Source organism: Muntiacus reevesi, chromosome 4, assembly GCF_963930625.1.
Source record: "Muntiacus reevesi chromosome 4, mMunRee1.1, whole genome shotgun sequence".
NCBI lineage: Eukaryota > Metazoa > Chordata > Mammalia > Artiodactyla > Cervidae > Muntiacus > Muntiacus reevesi.
In genome coordinates, this window is record NC_089252.1 from 145,265,951 (window position 1) to 145,287,342 (window position 21,392).

The 21,392-nt window shown below is 39.9% G+C and overlaps 1 protein-coding gene and 1 non-coding gene across 2 annotated transcripts in view; both read right to left on the reverse strand.

The window, feature by feature from the left end:
• Positions 1-14,010, reverse strand: part of TMPRSS12 (transmembrane serine protease 12) — a 30,231-nt gene extending 16,221 nt beyond the window's left edge. Inside the window, exons 1-2 of the mRNA XM_065935062.1 lie at positions 13,800-14,010; positions 12,910-13,105 (exon numbers count right to left, since the gene is read on the reverse strand). Of these exons, the coding sequence (XP_065791134.1) occupies positions 12,910-13,105; positions 13,800-14,010 (407 nt within the window). The remainder of the gene's footprint in view (positions 1-12,909; positions 13,106-13,799) is intronic.
• LOC136167961 (U6 spliceosomal RNA) lies at positions 3,662-3,768 on the reverse strand. The gene has a single exon (XR_010663132.1). It is a non-coding gene; the product is annotated as a U6 spliceosomal RNA (small nuclear RNA).
• Positions 14,011-21,392: the final 7,382 nt, after the last annotated feature.

Genomic DNA, 21,392 nt, shown 5'->3' on the forward strand with positions numbered 1-21,392 from the left:
AAATTATTCAATAAATGGTATTGGACCTAACAAACAAGTTTGAAAAGTGAAATAAAATTAAATCTCTGAAAAATACTAAACAGTAAAATAAAACTCCAAATGGATTAAATATTTAAATACACAGATCTTTTAAATAAAGACTTATCTTTCAGGGATACATCAAGTGGTATGTCTGAGATTTCTTTCAAAATAATTGGAGGGGGAGTTGGCAAGAATAAAGATGAAATAAGATCAGGCATGAGCTGATGAACTGAAGCTGCATAATATGTATTGGGAATTCACTAAACTATTTACTTTTTAACATTTTTTTAAATCCTTGAATAAAACATTTGGATATTAAATTAGGATGAGAGGTTTAAAACTTAAACCAGAAAGAAAATATAGATGAATATATAACTCTGATGTTGGGAAGGACTTTATATATTCCACTGGACTGTATCTTTGTGAGAAAGGACTTTATAAAGCAAGACACTAAATGTAAAAGAAGCAACTAATGGATCTTGACAGTCTTTAAAAGCAAAAGCAAGCAGAAATCAAACTAAACCAAAAAATTTTTTTTGTAGGTCAAAAATCAGCAATTAAAGCCTCAAGTGGTTAATAGTTATTGCATTTGAATTTGGTTTGGAGGAACTATTTACTTTATACCCTGTTGTTTACAAATGGTGAAGCTCCTCTCACCCTTCAAATTGGCAAACCGTGTGTATGCATATTTGATGATTATGCTCAGACAGACAAGAGTCAGAGGAACATAAGTCACTCTTAGTCATTGGGGAAAATATAAATAGATGGATACTTCGGCAGCATGTACCAGTAACCTATAAAAGCTACGTTGTATTTGACACTGCAATTCAGCTTTCTAGAGTTTATTCCAAGGAAGTAGAAGATATTTAGCTATCTTAAAAGTGGACTAGGTAACCTCTAAAAACTTTGTAAAAATATTTTAAAGTCCTAGTTCTATTGTGTTTAAAAGGAAATTATAGCTTAAATGCTTTAAGCTACTTTTAAGTACCTGTACACAGGTCAGGAAGCAACAGTTAAAACTGGACATGGAACAACAGACTGGTTCCAAATAGGAACAGGAGTACGTCAAAGCTGTATATTGTCACCCTGCTTATTTAACTTATATGCAGAGTATGTCATGAGAAATGCTGTGCTGGAGGAAGCACAAGCTGGAATCAAGATTGCTGGGAGAAATATCAATAACCTCAGATAATGCAGATGACACCACCCTTATGGCAGAAGTGAAGAAGAACTAAAGAGCCTCTTGATGAAAGTGAAAGAAGAGAGTGAAAAAGTTGGTTTAACGCTCAACATTCAGAAAACTAAGATCATGGCATCCGGTCTCATCACTTCATGGCAAATAGATGGGGAAACAGTGGCTGACTTTATTTTTCTGGGCTCCAAAATCACTGCAGATTGTGACTGCAGCCATGAAATTAAAAGACACTTGCTCCTTGGAAGGATAGTTATGACCAACCTAGACAGTATATTAAAAAGCAGAGACATTACTTTGCCAACAAAGGTCCATCTAGTCAAGGCTATGGTTTTTCCAGAAGTCATGTATGGATGTGACAGTTGGACTATAAAGAAAGCTGAGTGCAGAATTGATGTTTTTGAACTTTGGTGTTGGAGAAGACTCTTGAGAGTCCCTTGGACTGCAAGGAGATCCAACCAGTCCATCCTGAAGGAGATTAGTCTTGGGTGTTCATTGGAAGGACTGATGCTGAAGCTGAAACTCCAATACTTTGGCCACCTGATGTGGAGAGCTGACTCATTTCCCTGATGCTGGGAAAGATTGAGGGCAGGAGAAGGGGATGACAGAGGATGAGATGGTTGGATGGCATCACCGACTCAATGGACATGGGTTTGGGTGGACTCCGGGAGTTGGTGATGGACAGGGAGGCCTGTCGTGCTGCGATTCATGGGGTCCCAAAGAGTTGGACACGACTGAGTGACTGAACTGAACTGAACTATTAAATAATGTTTCTTTTCTTTCCTGAATTAAATTATCTTTATTTTAAAAATAAAGATAAAATTAATTTATCTTTCTTGAATTAAAATTTTTTCAGTTTCATTGAGAAATAATTGACATACATCATTGTATAATATTAAGGTGTACTGCATATTGGTTTGATCTACATATATTGTAAAATGATTACCACAGTAGATTTAATTAACATCTGTTATCTCATTTTTATGCAATAAAAAGGAAAGAAAAAATTCTTGTGATGAAAACTCTTGGGACATACTCTCTTAACAATTTTCCTGCATATCATACAGCAGTCTTACCTATACTCGTCATGTTTTACGTTGTTCCTAGTTCTTATTTGTCTTATGACGGAAGTTTGTACCTTTGACTACCTTTCCTCCAATATCCCTTCTCCCCACAGCCTGCCTCTGGCAACAGCCACAAATCTCATCTCTTTTTCTTTGAATTTGGTGGGGATTTTTTGTTTTTCTTGGATTCTACTTATAACTGAGAACATGCAGTATGAATTTGTCTTTCTGTCAGACTTGTTTCACTTAGCATGATGCCTTCAAGATCCGTCCACAGTGTCACAAATGGTAGGATTTCCTCATTATTTATGGCTAAATTACACACACACACCACATTTCTTTACTTTTTTATCCATTCATCCATCACTTGTCACTTAAAAGCTGTTGTAAATAATTCTGCTATGAACATGGGGTGCAGATATCTTTTTGAGTTAATGTTTCTTTCCTTTTGGATATAGTCCGAGATAGAATTGCTGGATCATGTTATAGTACTATTTTTAATTTTCTGAGAACCCTCCGTACTGTTTTTCCATAGTGGATATACCAATTTACACAAATTTATGGGAGTTTACAAGTGTTTCTTTTCCTTCACATCCACACCAGCATTTTTTTTTTTTTTTAATTTTTATTTTTCAGTGGGTTTTGTCATACATTGATATGAATCAGCCATAGAGTTACACGAATTCCCCATCCTGGTCTCCCATCCCACCTCCCTCTCCACCCGATTCCTCTGGATCTTCCCAGTCCAACAGGCCCGAGCACTTGACTCATGCCTCCCACCTGGGCTGGTGGTCTGTTTCACCACAGATAATATACATGCTGTTCTTTCGAAACATCCCACCCTCCCCTTCTCCCACAGAGTTCAAAAGTCTGTTCTGTACTTCTGCGTCTCTTCTTCTGCCCTGCATATAGGGCCATCGTTACCATCTTTCTAAATTCCGTATATATGTGTTAGTATACTGTAATGTTCTTTATCTTTCTGGCTCACCTCACTCTGTATAATGGGCTCCAGTTTCATCCATCTCATTAGAACTGATTCAAATGAATTCTTTTTAACGGCTGAGTAATATTCCATGGTGTATATGTACCACAGCTTCCTTATCCATTCATCTGCTGATGGGCATCTAGGTTGCTTCCATGTCCTGGCTATTATAAACAGTGCTGCGATGAACATTGGGGTGCACGTGTCTCTTTCAGATCTGGTTTCCTCGGTGTGTATGCCCAGAAGTGGGATTGCTGGGTCATATGGCAGTTCTATTTCCAGTTTTTTAAGAAATCTCCACACTGTTTTCCATAATGGCTGTACTAGTTTGCATTCCCACCAACAGTGTAAGAGGGTTCCCTTTTCTCCACACCCTCTCCAGCATTTATTGCTTGTAGACTTAAAAATATGGAACGCTTCACGAATTTGCGTGTCATCCTTGCGCAGGGGCCATGCTAATCTTCTCTGTATCGTTCCAATTTTAGTATATGTGCTGCCGAAGCGAGCACCACACCGGCATTTGTTATCTGTCTTTTTTGATGATGGCCATTGTAAGGTGATATTTCGTTTTGGTTTTAATTTACATTTCCCTGATGACTAGTGAGTTGAGCGTCTTTTCAGGTACCTGTTGACCATTCATATATCTTCTCTTGGAAAATATCTATTTAGATTCTATACCCATTTAAACAATCTTATGATTCTTTGTATTTCTGTGATGTAAGTTGTACTATGTCCTTTTGCATTTATAAGTTTATTGATGTGGGTCCTCCCTCTTTATTCCTTGGTAAGTAAGGGTTTGTCAATTTTGTCTATCTTTTCAAAGAACCAACTCTTAGTTTGATTAATGTTTTATATATTTTTGGTATCTATTTAACACTGTGCTAATCTTTATTATTTCCTTCCTTCTAATTTTAGGTTCAGTTACTCCTTTTTCTAGTTCCTTCAGCTACAGAGGTAGGTTGTTTATTTGGTATCATCTTGCTTCTTAATATATGCATTTATTGCCATGAACTTCTCTCTTAGAACTGCTTTTGCTGCATAAGTAGTGTTTCCATTTTTGTCTCAAAATCCTTTTAAAATTTCTCTTTTAGTTTCTTCTTTGATCCATTGGTTTCCTAGGAGAGTATTGTTTAATTTCCACGTATTCATGCATTTTCCAATTTTCTTCTTTTTATTGATTTCTACTTTCATGCTATTGTGGTCAGAGAAGATCCTTTGTATGATTTCAGTCTCCTTGAGTTTGCTGACTTGTTTTGTGGCCTAACATATGGTCTGTCGTAGAAGATGTTCCGTGTGTACTTGAGAAGAATGTATAATTTGCTACTTTTCGCTAGAAGGTTCTGCCTATTGTCTGTTAAGTCCTTCTTGATCTATAGCATTGTTTAAATCTGCTGTTTCCTTATTGATTCTCTTTCTCGATGATCTGTCAATTGTTAAGATCCCCAACTAAAGTCCCCAACTATTACTGAGTTGCTATTTATTTCTCCTTTTAACTCTGTTAGTTCTTGCTTTATATGTTTACACACTCCAATGTTGGATGCATAAATATTTACTGTGATTATATCTCCTTGATGACTTGACTCCTTTATTATTGTTGTTGTTCAGTCGCTAAGTTGTGTCTGACTCTTTGATGGACTACAGCACGCCAGGCTTCCCTGTCCTTCACCATCTTCTGGAGTTTGCACAGATTCATGTGCACTGAGTGGGTGATGCTATCTCACCATCTCATCCTTTCCTACCCTCTTTTCCTTTTCCCTTCAATCTCTCCCAGCATCAGGGTCTTTTCTATTGTATGCTGATCTTTTCTTGTCTCTTTTACCATTTTATGCTTAAAGTCTATTTTGTCTAATATAAATAACCTTGCGTTTTAGGAGGTTACCAATTTCTTGAAATATCATTATCCATCCCTTCACTCTTAGTCTATGTGTGCCTTTAAAAATTTTTTTTTTTAATTTATCTATTTGGCTGCTTCAGATCTTCATTGCTACACATGGTATATTCATTGCTGCACATGGACTCTTAATAGTCTCACATGGGAACTTTTACTGTGATGTGTGTGCTGTCTGGTTGTGGCATGCAGGCTCAGTTGCTCCATGGCATATGAGATCTTAGTTCACTGGAATTGACCTGCACCCCCTGCATTGCAAGATAAACTCTTAGCCACTGAACCACCAGGCAGGTCCCCTATGTGTGCCTTTAAAGCTAAAATGAGTCCCTTATAGACAGCAAATTGTTGGATAAAGACTTCCTGAACAAACAAAAGTTGAAGGAGTTCATTACTACTAGACTAGCCTTACAAGAGAATTCTAGAAAAACATCTTCTTTGGCTTCATTGACTACGTTAAAGTCTTTGTGTAGACCACAACAAACTGTGGAAAATTCTTAAAGGGATGGGAATACCAGACCACTTACCTGCCTCCTGAGAAACCTGTATGCAGGTCCAGAAGCAACAGTTAGAACTGGACATAATGGACTGGTTCAAAATTGGGAAAAAGAGTACGTCAAGGCGGCATATTGTCACCCTGCTTATTTAACATATATGCAGAGTACATCATGTGAAATGCTGGGCTGGATGAATCACAAGTTGGAATCAAGATTACTGGGAGAAATATCACACAACCTCAGATATGTAGATGATAACCACCCTAATGGCAGAAAGTGAAGAGAAACTAAAAAGCCTCTTGATGAGGGTGAAAGAGGAAAGTGAAAAAGCTAGCTTAAAACTCACATTCAGAAAACGAAGATCATGGCATCTGGTTCCGTCACTTCATGGCAAATAGATGGGGAAACAATGGAAACAGTGACAGACTTTATTTTTTTGGGCGCCAGAATCACTGTGGATGGTGACTGCAGCCATGAAATTAAAAGACATTTGCTCCATGGAAGAAGAGCTATGACAAACCTAGACAGTATATTAAAAAGCAGAGACATTACTTTGCTGACAAAGGTCTATGTAGTCAAAGCTGTGGTTTTTCCAGTATCATGTATGGATGTGAGAGCTGGGCCATAAAGAAGACTGAATGCCGAAGAATTGATGCTTTTGAATTGTGGTGTTGGAGAAGACTCTTGAGTCCCTTGGACAGCAAGGAGATCAAGCCAGTCAATCCTAAACGAAATCAACCCTGAATATTCATTGGAAGGACTGATGCTGAAGCTGAAGTGCCAATCCTTTGGCCACCTGATGTGAAGAGCTGACTTACTGGAAGAGACCCTATGCTGAGAAAGAAATGGAAACCCACTCCAGTATTCTTGCCTGGAGAATTTCATGGAAAGAGGAGCCTGGCAGGCTACAGTCCATGGAATCGCAAAGAGTCAGGCATGACTGAGTGACTAACACACTTACTGATACTAGGAAGGATTGAAAGCAGGAGGAGAAGGAGATAACAGAGGACAAAATGGTTGGATGGCATCACTGACTCAATGGACATGAATTTGAGCAAACTCTGGAAGATGGTGAAGCACTGGGAAGACTGGTGTGCTACAGTTCACGGGGTCGCAAAGAGTCAGACACAACTGATCAACTGAACAACAACAGCCTTACAAGAAGTGCTAAAGAAAGTTCTTTGAGTGAAAGTAAAAGGACACTAATTAACATCATAAAGAAATTAAAAGGTAGTGCAAAACTCATTGGTAATGGTAAACATACAAACATACATTCTGTAATTTGGTAATAGTGGCACATAATTTACTTACAACTTTAGTTTAAAAGTTAATGTAATAAAAATAACCATAACTATAATCATCCACTAGTTACATAAAAATACATAAATTATGACAGCAGTATCCTAAAATGTGAGGTGGAGGAGAAGCTAAAGTGTAAAGTTTAGGAATTCTATTGAAGTTGTAACAGCTTAAAATATGGTGTTATAATTTTAAGAGGGTTTGTGTAAGCTTCTTGATAATCTCAAGGGAAAAACTTGTAGCAATTACACAAAAGGACATAATAAAGAAGTCAAAGCAACATTAGCATATGTAAAACAGATAGTGGGAATTTGCTGTGTAACACAGGGACCCCAACCCTGTGCTCTGTGACAAGAGGGCGGGGACAAATATATATACTTACGGCGGATTCACGTTGTTATATGGCAGAAACCAACACAACTTTGCAAAACAATTATTCTCCAATTAAAAATAAATTTAAAAAGAGAAGTCAAGGCATACTGATACCAAAAGACGTCAAACCACACACACACACAAAACAGCAGGCTAAAAAACAAGGAATAATGGATCTATAAAACAACCAGAAAACAATTAACAAAATGGCAATGGTAAGTCCTTACCTATCAATAATTACTTTAAATGTAAACAGATTAAACCCTCCATCAAATGACAAAGAATAGCTAAATCAGTTTATATTACTTACTGTGTGGATCACCACAAACTGGAAAATTCTTAAAGAGATAGGAATAGCAGACCACCTTACCTGCCTTCTGAGAAACCAGTATGTAGGTCAAGAAGCAACAGTTAGAACCAGACATAGAACCCGACTGGTTCAAAATTGGGAAAGGAGTACATCAAGGCTGTATATTGTCACCCTGCTTATTTAACTTATATGCAGAATATATCATGCAAAATGCTGGGCTGGATGAAGCACAAGCTAGAATCAAGATTGCCGGGAGAAATATCAATAACCTCAGATATGCACATGACATCATCCTTATGGCAGAAAATGAAGAACAACTAAAGAGCCTCTTGATGAGGGCAAAAGAGGAGAGTGAAAAAGCTGGCTTAAAACTCAACATTCAGAAAACTAAGATCATGGCGTCTGGTCCCGTCACTTCATGGCAAATAGATGGGGAAACAACGGAAACAGTGAGAGACTTTATTTTCTTGGGCTCCAAAATCATTGCAGATGGTGACTGCAACCATGAAATTAAAAGATGATTGCTCCTTGGAAGAAAAGCTATGACCAACCTAGACAGCATATTAAAAAGCAGAGACATTACTTTGCCAACAGAGGTCCATCTAGTCAAAGCTATGGTTTTTCCAGTAGTCATGCATGGATGTGAGAGTTGGACTATAAAGAAAGCTGAGTGCCAAAGAATTGATGCTTTTGAACTGTGGTGTTGGAGAAGACTCTTGAGAGTCCCCTGGACTGCAAGAAGATCAAACCAGTCAATCCTAAAGGAAATCAGTCCTGAATATTCATGGAAGGACTGATGCTGAAGCTGAAGCTCCAATACTTTGGCCACCTGATGCTAAGAACTGACTCCTTGGAAAAGACCCTGATGCTGGAAAAGATTGAAGGCAGAAGGAGAAGGGGATGACAGGATGAGATGGTTGGATGGCATCACCAACTCAATGAACATGAGTTTAAGCAAGCTCCAGGCATTGGTGCTGGACAGGAAAGCCTGGAATGCTGCAGTCCATGGGGTCACAAAGAATTGGACATGACTGAGCGACTGAACTGAACTGACTTCAATTTATATTCAGACCATAAGATTAAGAAAGCAAGTTATATACATCAAAAACTACAAAACTTTGCTAAAAGCAATTAAAGATGATGTAAATAAATGGAAAGACATCCCTTGTTCATGTATTGGAAGACTTAATATTGTTAAAAATGACAGTGCTATACAGAATGCTCCAGAAAGTCAATGCAATACCTATACCAATAGCAATGTTTTTGCAGAAATTAAAAAAATCCTAAAATTCATAAGGAATATCAAAAGACCCCAAGTAGCCAAAATAAACTTGAAAAAGAATGAAGTTGGAGGATCATACCTCCAGTTTTCAAAACTTACTGAAAAGCTACAGTAATCAAACAGTGTGGTACTAGCATAAGGGCAGGCATATATGGCAATGAAAAGACTAGAGAGCCCAGAAATACACTCTTGCATATGTGTTCAATTGATTGTTGACAAGAGTGCCAAGACTATTCAATGGAGAAAGGAAAGACTTTTCAGCAATGGTGCTGAGAAAATTGGATATCTACATACAAAAGAATGAAACTGGATCCTTACTTTATAGCATATGCAAAAGTTAAGTCAACACAGGTCAAAGACCTGAGTGTAAAAATAAAGCTATATAACTCTTAGAAGAAAACACAGAAGAAAAGCTTCATCATATTGGATTTGGCAATGATTCTCAGATGTGACATCAAACATATAAATAACAACAATAAAAAATAAATTGGAGTTGGTCAAAGTTAAAACTTTTGCATCAAAGGACACTATTAAGAGAGTGAAAAGACAACTCACAGAATTTGAGAAAATGTTTGCAAATCATATATATTTAATAAGGGGTTAATATTGAAACTATATAAAGCATTCCTATAGCTCAATATCCACAAAAAACCAAACAGCCCAGTTCAAAAATGGACAAAGGACTTGAATAAATGGTTCTCCAAAAAAGAATACAGGACTTTTTTGGTGGTTCATGCTTCCAGGTATGATTGCTAGTCTGAGAACTAAGATCCCACATGCTGCATCAGTTCAGTTCAGTTCAGTCCCTTAGTCGTGTCCGACTCTCTGTGATCCCATGGACTGCAGCACGCCAGGCCTCCCTGTCCATCACCAACTCCCAGAGTTTACTCACACTCAGGTCCATTGAGTTGGCGATGCATCCAACCATCTCATCCTCTGTCGTCCCCTTCTCCTGCCCTCAATCTTTCCTGGCATCAGGGTCTTTTCCAATGAGTCAGCTCTTCGCATTAGGTGGCCAAAGTATTGGAGTTTCAGCTTCAACATCAGTCCTTCCAATGAATATTCAGGGCTTATTTCCTTTAGGATGGACTGGTTGGATCTCCTTGCAGTCCAAGGGACTCTCAAGAGTCTTCTCCAACACCACAGTTCAAAAGCCTCAATTCTTTGGTGCTCAGCTTTCTTTACAGTCCAACTCTCACATCCATACATGACCACTGGAAAAACCATAGCCTTGACTAGATGAACCTTTGTTGACAAAGTAATGTGTCTGCTTTTTAATATGCTGTCTAGGTTGGTCATAACTTTCCTTCCAAGGAGTAAGCGTCTTTTAATTTCATAGCTACAGTCACCATCTGCAGTGATTTTGGAGCCCCCCCAAATAAAGTCTGTCACTATTTCCACTGTTTCTCCATCTATTTGCCATGAAGTGATGGGACCAGATGCCATGATCTTAGTTTTCTGAATGTTGAGCTTTAAGCCAACTTTTTCACTCTCCTCTTTCACTTTCATCAAGAGGCTCTTTAGTTCTTCACTTTCTGCTACAAGGGTGGTGTTATCTGCATATCCGAGGTTATTTGACATTTCTCCCAGCAATCTTGATTCCAGCTTGTGCTTCCTCCAGCCCAGCATTTCTCATGATGTACTCTGCATAGAAGTTAAATAAGCAGGGTGACAATATACAGCCTTGACGTACTCCTTTTCCTATTTGGAACCAGTCTATTGTTCCATGTCCAGTTCTAACTGTTGCTTCCTGACCTGCATACAGAACATGCTACATGATGCAGCCAAAAATAAAGTAAAACAAATCTTCAAAAAAGGAAGAATTACAATGGCCAGAAAGCACACAGAAATATGTTGTCACTAATCATTAGAGAAATGTGAATGAAAACCACAATGAGATACCACTTCACACTCATTCAAATATTTACCACAGTAATAGTGTAAGTAGTGTAAATAATGAACTAAGGATATGGAGACTGATATTCTGAATCTACTTCAAATCAGTGGGGAGTAGTATTGGGAGACAAAAAGAAACAAAGTTAAGAGATACTGCAGAGAGAGTCAACTAACTCTGTGGGTAATGGAACTGTTGGTGAAGCTATTATCTAAGAAAATAGAGAGAGAAGAGAATTAGAAGAAAGATTTTAAAATTTCATGTTTAGACTTCTTGAGAATGTGACTCCAATCTCCAATATATATGTATAGGAGGGAGCTGGAAATATGACTCAGCTGGAGAGATTTGGGAGTTACTAGCACATGATGACTCCTAAAACAGGAGTCTCATCTCATTTCAGAGATGAGACATCTCTTGGAAAGAGTTCAGATCATAAGGCAAGAGGATAGAAGGTGGAACTCTTGAAAATACTGTAATTTAAAAGATGACAAGGACTTCCCTGGTGGTCCTGGTGGTTAAACCCTGGTGGTTAAATCCCACACTTCCAATGCAGAGGGTGTGAGTTGGATCCCTGGTCAGGGAATTAAGATCCTACAAGCCACGTGGTACAGCCAGAAAGAAAGAAAGAACAGTAATCAACTTTGCCAAATGTTATAGAGAGAAAATAGGATGGGGATTGAGTGGAGCTCATTGGATTTGGCATGGAGGTGGGTCTTTAATAGTGTGTTCTAGCCACAGAAATCAGATTGCAACTGGGATTTTATGAGTCAATGCAGATGAAGCAAAAGGAGTCTTTTATTCAAGGAATCTAGTAGTGAAAGGAAGAACAGAAACAGGTAGGGTTCGTTTGTTTGTTAAATAATGATGACCTACACATGTTTGAAAGCTGTAGGGAAGAAACAAGAGGAAAATATTGAAAAATACTAAAGAGACAGTGAGATATAATGAAACAGCATAGATTTGAGAATAGGTTTAAATCAATAGGTTGCCACTTTACAGCAGTGTGATCTTGGGCAAATTACCAAATCTCTCTGATCTCTGGATTCCTCAAGTGTGAAATGGAGGTAACAGCAATTTCAGAGGGCTACTGGGAAGGTATTTTATTTAAATACAGAATTATATGTAACACCCTCAAACAGTACCTAATCTCAGAGCAGGTCTTTGATAAATATTTGTTTTAAGAAGGACTAAGGGACAGCTGATGGTGCAAGATTTAGAAAATGAAGGGGAACAGGAATAGAAGTGGCAGAGTCTTCTGAAACAAGAGGAACTCCTAAAAAATAGACTGTACCTCAGTAATGTTGACTTCCTCAGCATCTTGCCCAATTCCTAGTATATACTGAGTAAATTTTTGTTGAGAAAAAGGTAAAAATATCCAGATTTAGCCTTGAGAACCGTTAGGTGGAAAATTAATACTATCTTCAAATGCTTGGAAGAGGAATGAAATTTAATACATATGGCTTCAACAGGCAGAATGAAAGTCAAGACACTTATTCAGCATAGGCTTTCTAAGAATTAAAGCTGTACAAAGTTTAAATCAGGTTCTTTCCAAGGTTCATCATCACAAAAGGTATTTTAAGTAGAAAGCCAAATGGTATAGTTATGGTTATGTGTGTGGATTTTCATTCTGACACACCTCGATTTGACTCCTGATTTTGTTGCTTTCCAGTCAGGGTCTCCCTCTAGCAAAGAGTGGTTATGGGGCGTAGTGGAAACTGTGTATGAAAAAATGCCTGGCTCAATGCATTAAAGCAATAATTATTTCAGACTAGAGAACCCTTTATTTCAGTACTGTAAGAAGGATTCAAATATAGGACAGAGAATTGAACTAAACCCTTAAAATACCTCTTTGAACTCTTAAGATTCTGTGACAGTATAACACAGCTATATTATTTGATCACGTTGGTACATCTTGTAGGTTCTGGAACCTTACTTAAAACCACTGCACTACAAAGTATCAGAGAAGGATTAGGATACAGGTTGCCCCTCTCCAAATGTGTTAGTTTCCCCACTGTGTCAAAGGAACAGACCAGTAAAGGTGCAATGTCAGGACTTTATAGGTGAGAAGAGTTTTAAAATATCCCCTAAAAGAATAAAGTAGTAATACATACGTAGCGTCCTTAGTGCAGTGGGCAGCCGTGAGGACCCATCTGTTTTTCACTAAGCTTCCTGCACATACATGAGCACGATATCTGCCGGACTGAATCTGTAGGCTAACTAGCCATGGCCATGCGCCAGTTTGAGCTTCTGTGCCCCCTACAATCCGAGACCCCTTGAACATACGCACAAGTGGTGCTATTCCACAATCTAAAAATAAAAACGATATATTATTTGAACTGAACATATTATTATATGTATCAGTTTCTAATCTTAATACATTAATATAATCTTTAAATTCCTATTTGAAAAAACTGATAGAGCAAGCTGGACACCTAAACTATGCCCATATTTTGACCAAAAAATCTTAGCGAATTAAAACAAACATGATGTTTAATTGCATACAAATAGACATCAAATAAGCTCAATTCATGAATTTTAAAACTTTACTTCTGAAAAGTGTCATATTGAGATAAGTTTCTCTGGTCAGGTAACGCATTTTTCCCTATCTGAAATGGCAACTGAGAGCTCCTGGGACTGGTGAACCAAGAGCTACAATTTTGAATAACTTACCAGTTAACTTGTGGGGTTAATTTTTATCAACTGTAGCATGAAAGAGTCACCTAACAGCCCTTTCAGCTTGGAATTTCAGTGAACTATTAATCTGTAAAATGGTAATGACACACCCCAGAATATTTTAAGGTGCATGTACAGACGCACAAGTGTATGGCATTGCTACCATAAGTACTGCTATTACAGTCCTCATTAAAATAGAACTGCTAGGGTCTGTAAATGTTTAGGTAAAGGCAGTTGGTAAAAACAGAAAGGAGGGCCCCAAATTCAAACACGACTTAAGTGGGACAAAAGGAAGGAAGGGCGACTGTCTAAAGAAGAGAACAGATACTGCCCTTTGCGTCCAGCTCTTCCTGTTCCCGGGCCTCGCGCGCCTTCTGTACCCTGGGCCTCCTACTCACGGCCTCAGGCCACCCCAGACCGCCAGCCTGTTCCCGCGAGGAGCCGCGCCTGCTGCTCTCAGAGAAGAGCGAGTAGTGTTCTGAGCATATGCGAGCGCTCGCCAGCAACAACAGCGCTGCGCTCAGGAGCCCCAGCGCCATGTCTGAACTCCCGCTGGGCAAGATGGCGGCAGGCATTTCTTGCCGCCTCCCGCCTCGCCGCGAGCTCGTGGCCCTGCGGCCTAGGCAATGGGGTTTGCGAGGTGGGAGAGAGGGGAGCGGAAGGCGGTGGCGAGGCGCGCGGGGCGGCAGGGGAGGACTGTGCACGTGAAGTAGGCTAGGAGCATTACGTGAGGCCTGTGAGGCTGCCGAGATGACTTGGATGAGGCAGGCCTCACCCTTGTTCTAGTTACCGGACAGACGGAATATCTCCCCCTCAGCCAGGGTCTGGGGATTCGCTAACTGATGAGACCCTCCTGAGCCAAATCTGCACGCTTAGACGGTACTGTAAGACTGTTGTGGTAAGAAGGGAGCTTCTGGAACCACTGGAGGGCGCTGCTAGCTAAGATTTCCAGAGCCAGGAAGGCTTCCAGAAGGAAGAGCATCTAAACTGAAGTGGGTAAGCTGGAGAAGGGAGATGTAAAGCAGAAGGCAGACAAATACGGAGGTTGGGATCTGAGGCCAATTTCAGTTGTACACGTTGATCTTACTATAGTTTTGTAGTAGCTTACCTTCAACTGATCATCTTAGCGTGAGCTGATAGAATCAAATTTCAGTTCAGTTCTGTTCAGTCGCTCAGTCATGTCCGACTTTGCGACCCCATGAACCGCAGCACACCAGGCCTCCCTGTCCATCACTAACTCCCGGAGCTTACCCAAACCATGTCCATTGAGTCGGTGATGGCATCTAACCATCTCATCCTCTGTCGTCCCCTTCTCCTCCTGCCTGCAATCTTTCCCAACATCAGGGTCTTTTCAAATGAGTCAGCAGTTTGCATCAGGTGGCCAAAATATTGGAGTTTCAGTTTCAACATCGGTCCTTCCATGAACATCCAGGACTGATCTCCTTTAGGAAGGACTGATTGGATCTCCTTGCAGTCCAAGGGACTCTCAAGAGTCTTCTCCAACACCACAGTTCAAAAGCATCAATTCTTTGGTGCTCAGCTTTCTTTATAGTCCACTCTCACATCCATACATGACTACTGGAAAAACCATAGCCTTGACTAGACGGACCTTTGTTGGTAAAGTAATGTCTCTGCTTTTTAATATGCTGTCTAGGTTAGTCATAACTTTCCTTCCAAGGAGTAAGTGTCTTTTAATTTCATGGCTGCAATCACCATCTGCAGTGATTCTGGAACCCCCCAAAATAAAGTCAGCCACTGTTTCCCCATCTATTTGCCATGAAGTGTTGGGACTGGGTGCCATGATCTTAGTTTTCTGAATGTTGAGCTTTAAGCCAACTTTTTCACTCTTCCCTTTCACTTTCAAGAAGCTCTTTAGTTCTTCACTTTCTGCCATAAAGGTGGTGTCATCTGCATATCTGAGGTTATTGATATTTCTCCTGGCAATCTTGATTCCAGCTTGTGCTTCCTCCCACCCAGCATTTCTCATGAGATACTCTGCATATAAGAAATAAGCAGGGTGACAATATACAGCCTTGACATACTCCTTTTCCTATTTGGAACCAGTCTGTTGTTCCATGTCCAGTTCTAACTGTTGCTTCCTGACCTGCATACAGGTTTCTCAAGAGGCAGGTCAGGTGGTCTGGTATTCCCATCTCTTTCAGAATTTTCCACAGTTTATTGTGATCCACACAGTCAAAGACTTTGGCATAGTTAATAAAGCAGAAGAAGATTTTTTTTCTGGCACTCTCTTGCTTTTTCAACGATCCAGCAGATGTTGGCAATTTGATCTCTGGTTCCTCTGCCTTTTCTAAAACCAGCTTGAACATCTGGAAGTTCATGGTTCACATATTGCTGAAGCCTGGCTTGGAGAATTTTGAGCATTACTTTACTAGCGTGTGAGATGAGTGCAATTGTGCGGTATCTTGAGCATTCTTTGGCATTGCCTTTCTTTGGGATTGGAATGAAAACCGATCAAATTTAAGGACCTACAAAGGTGAGGACAAAGCCTGACTGGAGATCATTGTACCTCACCCCAAACACACACACACACACACACTCTTCAGGCCCCAGCCTGGGAGACAATTTTCCTTGCCCCATTAGAATGCTGACATTGCAAGCACTGTAGTTGCAACACTGTGGAAAGAGAGCGCAGATAAATGGCCTTAGTTAATCAATCCATTGAACAAGTAGATATTAACCTCACATTTTGTACCATACACCAAGATAAGTATTATATTAAGGGAGGTATGTTAAGACCTGGCCCTCCAACGCGGAGAACATTATACCTTGGTTAATGGAGAAAATCAAGGATCATTCACTTGGGGTTAATGGAGAAGGAAGTCCTGAAAACCAAGCCTAGTATGAATTCAGACACAGGGGATTGGTGGCGGTTGTGGCAGTCTGGGAAGACTGCCTGTAAGAGGAGGATGTAAGCTGGACTTAGAAGGGGAAGATCAAGAAGGAGATGTAGTAAAGACACACTAAGGCATCGATATGTATATCTATGTGTTGCTCCAGAGAAACAGAGCTGATAGGATATATAGATGTATTGTTTTACTCACTAAGTCACGTCTGACCCTTTTGTGACTCCATGGTCTATAGGCTGCCAGGCTCCTCAGTCCGTGGGATTTCCCAGGAAAGAATACTGGAGTGGGTTGCTATTTCCTTCTCCAGGGGATCTTCCCAACCCAGGGATGGAACCCACATTTGATTCTTTACAACTGAGTCACCAAGGAAGCCTGATAGATATATAGAGAGCTATAAAAGGAGATTTTTTATGGGAATTAGTTCACACAATCATGGAGGCTGAGAAATCCCATGATATGCCATCTGCAAGTTCCTGGAGAACTAGGAAAATCAGTGTTATAATTCAGCCCCAAGCCAAAGGCCTGAGAACCAGAACCAGGAGCTCTTAAGTGGGAGGACAGGAGAGATGGATGTCCCTACTGAAGAATAAAGAGGTAGACATTGTCCTTCCCACACTTTTTGTTCTGTTTGGGCCCTTAATGAATTATATTGGATGATAGCTATCCACATTAGTGAGGGCAGATTTTTACTCAGTCTACCAGTTCACATGTTAATCTCTTTCAGAAACACCCTTATAGACACACCCAGAAATAATATTTTTCCAGTGACTTTGGTGTCCTTTAGCCCTATCAAATTGACACATAAAATTAACCACAGTAATGATAATAACTAGACAGCATATTAAAATTAGAGACATCATTTTTTTTGACAGAGGTCCATATAGTCAAAGCTATGGTTTTTCCAGTAGTCATGTACAGATGTGGGAGTTGGACCATAAAGAAGGCTGAGTGCTGAAGAATTGGTGCTTTAGAACTATGGTGCTGGAGAAGACTCTTGAGAGTTCCTTGGAGAGCAAGGAGATGAAACCAGTCAAAATCAGTCCTGAATATTCATTGGAAGGACTGATGCTGAAGCTGAAGCTCCGGTACTTTGGCCACTTGATGCGAAGAGCCAACTCATCAGAAAAGACCTTGATGCTGGGAAAGATTGAGGGCAGATAAGAAGTGGGGGACAGAGGATGAGCTGGTTGAATGGCATCATCAACTCAATGGACATGAGTCTGAGCAAGCTCTGGGAGATGATGAAGGACAGGGAAGCCTGGAGTGCTGTAGTCCATGGGGTTGCAAAGAGTGACTGAACAACAATGATAATACAGTGTGTGTTTATAACTTTATTTATTTATTTTTTACTGTTTTCTGTTGTTTTACAGAGTCTAAAGAGGGAAACCATGTCTTAAAAATTTTAATCAGGGTATATAAGAGAAAAACCAAAGTTGAAGTCTTCTTCCTGGTTTTGCATTTGATTTGATTCTATTTGGAGTTCAGGATCATATATGACCCTTCTTTCCCTTAGCAGAACAATTAAACTTTGGTTTTTGATATGCAGTAGTAGCCTTGAACCCTGCTTTGTACTTAAGGGTGTAAGTATGCTCAGCATAATGAAGAGAAATTTTTCAGTGCAGAGGAGGCTGGGGGAGAGAGAAGAAAGAAGCGAGCCGCCCAGCTACATGGCAGGCCAGGCTTGAGCCAAAAAGATGTCTGTGAGAGTTTCACTGTGGTAGGTTGACCCAGGGTTTTTATGAACAATGATGTGTAACATTTGGTTTTAAATTGTTTTATCATTGCCATATTGAACTGTGCTAAAGTTTGCCTTTGTTAACCCAGCTACTTCAGTAACAAGAGCACAGTGTGGGCTATGGTAGTCTGGGAGGCTGGTCACATGGTGGGGATTGGAAGTAAGGGTCAGCAAAAGGACAGTGCCTAGCTCTTGTCATCCTCTGAGGTTGTCATGGTTGGCAGCATTAAATCTAAGGAGGCTATTATATTAGTTGAGGCTTACAGGTATTAAGAAGTAGAAAGACAACAGAAGTGTAGGGCTGAACTGAAATTCACTGAGAGGGAGGCAGGGGTATTGGCAAAACACATTGCAGCACAAACTGACCCGACCCAGGAGCAGAAAAGGAAACAAATTTCCTGTTCCCCAAATAGTTTGGTGGAAGGTGATACCTGAAAGTGGGAAAACACAGTTGGGGTATGTTTCTGTGGGGGAGAGATATGATCAGATTGGGTATGCGTTGTAAGCAGGGCAAGATGATGGGTCTTGCTGTGGCAAATAATAGAGATTTGACAAATTTCTCTTCAATATCCTGGTCAAAAATAGGTGCATGCAGCCAAGTCATAAACTGACAATGAAAAGTACAGTGGACCAGTCAATACGTGCAAAGGTTCGAATGCCTTAGCACGTATGGTGGAATGCCTTTGCCTTCTCTAGGTCTTCATTCTTCTCTCCTGCACTGTTACTTCCTTTCTTTGTGGGATCACACCAGTCAGCAGACAGATATCCTCTGGAGTGGTAGGCAGCTTCAAAAATAGCCTCTGTCCACACCCTTGGTAAGTTGCCTCCAGTTTAGAGTTGGCTGGATTTAATGACAGATTTGTAGCAAATAGTGACAGAGGGAATGGGCTGTCACTTCCAAGATTAGATTATAATAAGATTGTGGCCTGTCTTTTTGTCTAGTTCTCTTGCTCTGCAGGAAGTTGGCTGCCATGTTGTGAGCTGCCCTATGGCTCCATGGAGTGTCTAACAGCCCACGAAGAAGCAAACCACATGAGTGAGCTAGGAAGCAGAACTTTCGCAGGTCACACCTTCAGATGAAGCTACAGTTTTGGCTAAGACCCTAATAAATGCAACCTTATGAGAAACCTTAAGCCAGAGGCATCCCCTAAGCCACTCTGGAAATGAAACTCATGACCCACAGAAATTGTGAGATAACAAATATTTGTTGTTTCAAGCTGCTAAGTTTTGGAATAATTTGTTGCATAGCAGATAATGCATCTTGTTTCTCCTGTCTTTGAAAGAGGATGAGGGCATTAATTCTCGGCCTGGGGTTGGATGCAGGAAGGTAGGATGGTAGGGTTGACTGGGTCTTGAGTTAGGGGAGATTTTATTCTTCCTAGTTTTCCCTTGTCCACTTGAGTTAGTGCTAGAAATCTTTTTAATAAAAATATTTTATTATGTAGACTATCAATAATAACAAAGTAAATTTCTGTGTACCCACCACCTCATTCACTATTTTTGCTTGTTATGAAATATTTAATCCTTCTGAAAGAATATTTATGGTACAGTTTAAAGAATTAAAATAATATAAGGCCACCTATTTAAGAAAAAGAACATTATTGTTACTTTGGAAATCCCCTGTGTACCCATCCCTGATTCTGTCCCTTTATCTTTCCCTTAGAAAAAAACCAATATTCTAAATTTTATACTTACTATTCCATTGATTCTCTTTATAAACCTGACTGTACAGCATGGTAGCAACTAACAACAGGTGACCATTTAAGGTTAAATTAAAATTCAGTTTCTCAATCATGTTAGTCTTGTGGCTAGTGGTTACCATACTGAATAGCCAAGTTATAGAATATTTGCATCATTGAAACGTTCTGATGGACAGCAGTGCTTTAAACAATTTTAGTTTTGCATGTTTTTAAACTTTATAGCAATTGAATCAGACAGTTCATTTTCTTTTGTAGCTAGCTTTGTTTCTTTCAGTGTTAGGTTCCAAACATTCATTCATGTAGTTGCCAGTAACTGTTGTTGTTCAGTCGCTCAGTTGTGTCTGACTCTTTGCGATGCCATAGACTGCAGCACGCCAGGCTTCCCTGTCCTTCATCATCTCCTGGAGCTTGCTCAAACTCATGTCCATTCAGTTGATGATGCCATTCAACTGTCTCGTCCTCTGTTGTCCCCTTCTCCTCCTGCCTTCTATCTTTCCCAGCATCAGGGTCTTTTCCAATGAGTCGGCTCTTCACATAAGGTGGCCAAAGTATTGGAGTTTCAACTTCAGCATCAGTCCTTCCAATGAATATTCAGGGTTGATTTCCTAGGATCTCATTGCTGTCCAAGGGACTCTCAAGAATCTTTACCAGCACCACAGTTCGAAAGCATCAATTCTTTGGCACTAAGCTCCTTTATGGCCCAACTCTCACATCCGTACATGACTACTGGAAAAACCATAGCTTTGACTATACGGACCCTAATCTGCAAAGTAATATCTCTACGTTTTAATATGCTGTCTAGGTTTGTTATAGCTTATCTTCCAAGGAGCAAGAATCTTTTAATTTTGTGGCTGCAGTCATTGTCCACTGTGAATCCAGAGCCGAAGAAAATAAAGTTTGTCACTGTTTCCATTGTTTCCCCATCTGTTTGCCATGAAGTGATGGGACCAGATGTCATGATCTTCATTTTTTGAATGTTGAGTTTTAAGCCAGCTTTTTCACTCTCCTCTTTCACTTTAATGAAGAGACTCTAGTTCCTTTTTGCTTTCTGTCATTAGAGTGGTGTCATCAGCATATCTGAGGTTATTGTTGTTTCTCTAGGCAGTCTTGATTCCAACTTGTGCTTCATCCAGCCCAGCATTTCAGGTGATGTACCCTGCATATAAGTTAAATAAGCAGGGTGGCAATATACAACCTTGAGGTATTCTTTTCCCAATTTTGAACCAGTCTGTTGTTACATGTCTGGTTTTAACTGTTGCTTCTTGAGCTGCATACAGGTTTCTCAGGAGGCAGGTAAGGTGGGCTGGTATCCCCATCTCTAAGAATTTTCCACAGTTTATTGTGATCCACACAGTCAAAGGGTTTAGTGTAGTCAAAGAAGCAGAAGTCAATGTTTTTTCTGGAATTCTCTTACTTCTTCTGTGATCCAACAGAGGATGGCAGTTTGATCTCTGGTTCCTCTGCCTTTTCTAAATATAGCTTTTACATCTGGAAATTCTTAGTGCATGTACTGTTGAAGCCTAGCTGAAGGATTTTGAGCATTACCTTGCTAGCATGTGGTAGTTTGAACATTCTTTCGTATTGCCCTTCTTTTGGAATGGAATGAAAACTGACCTTTT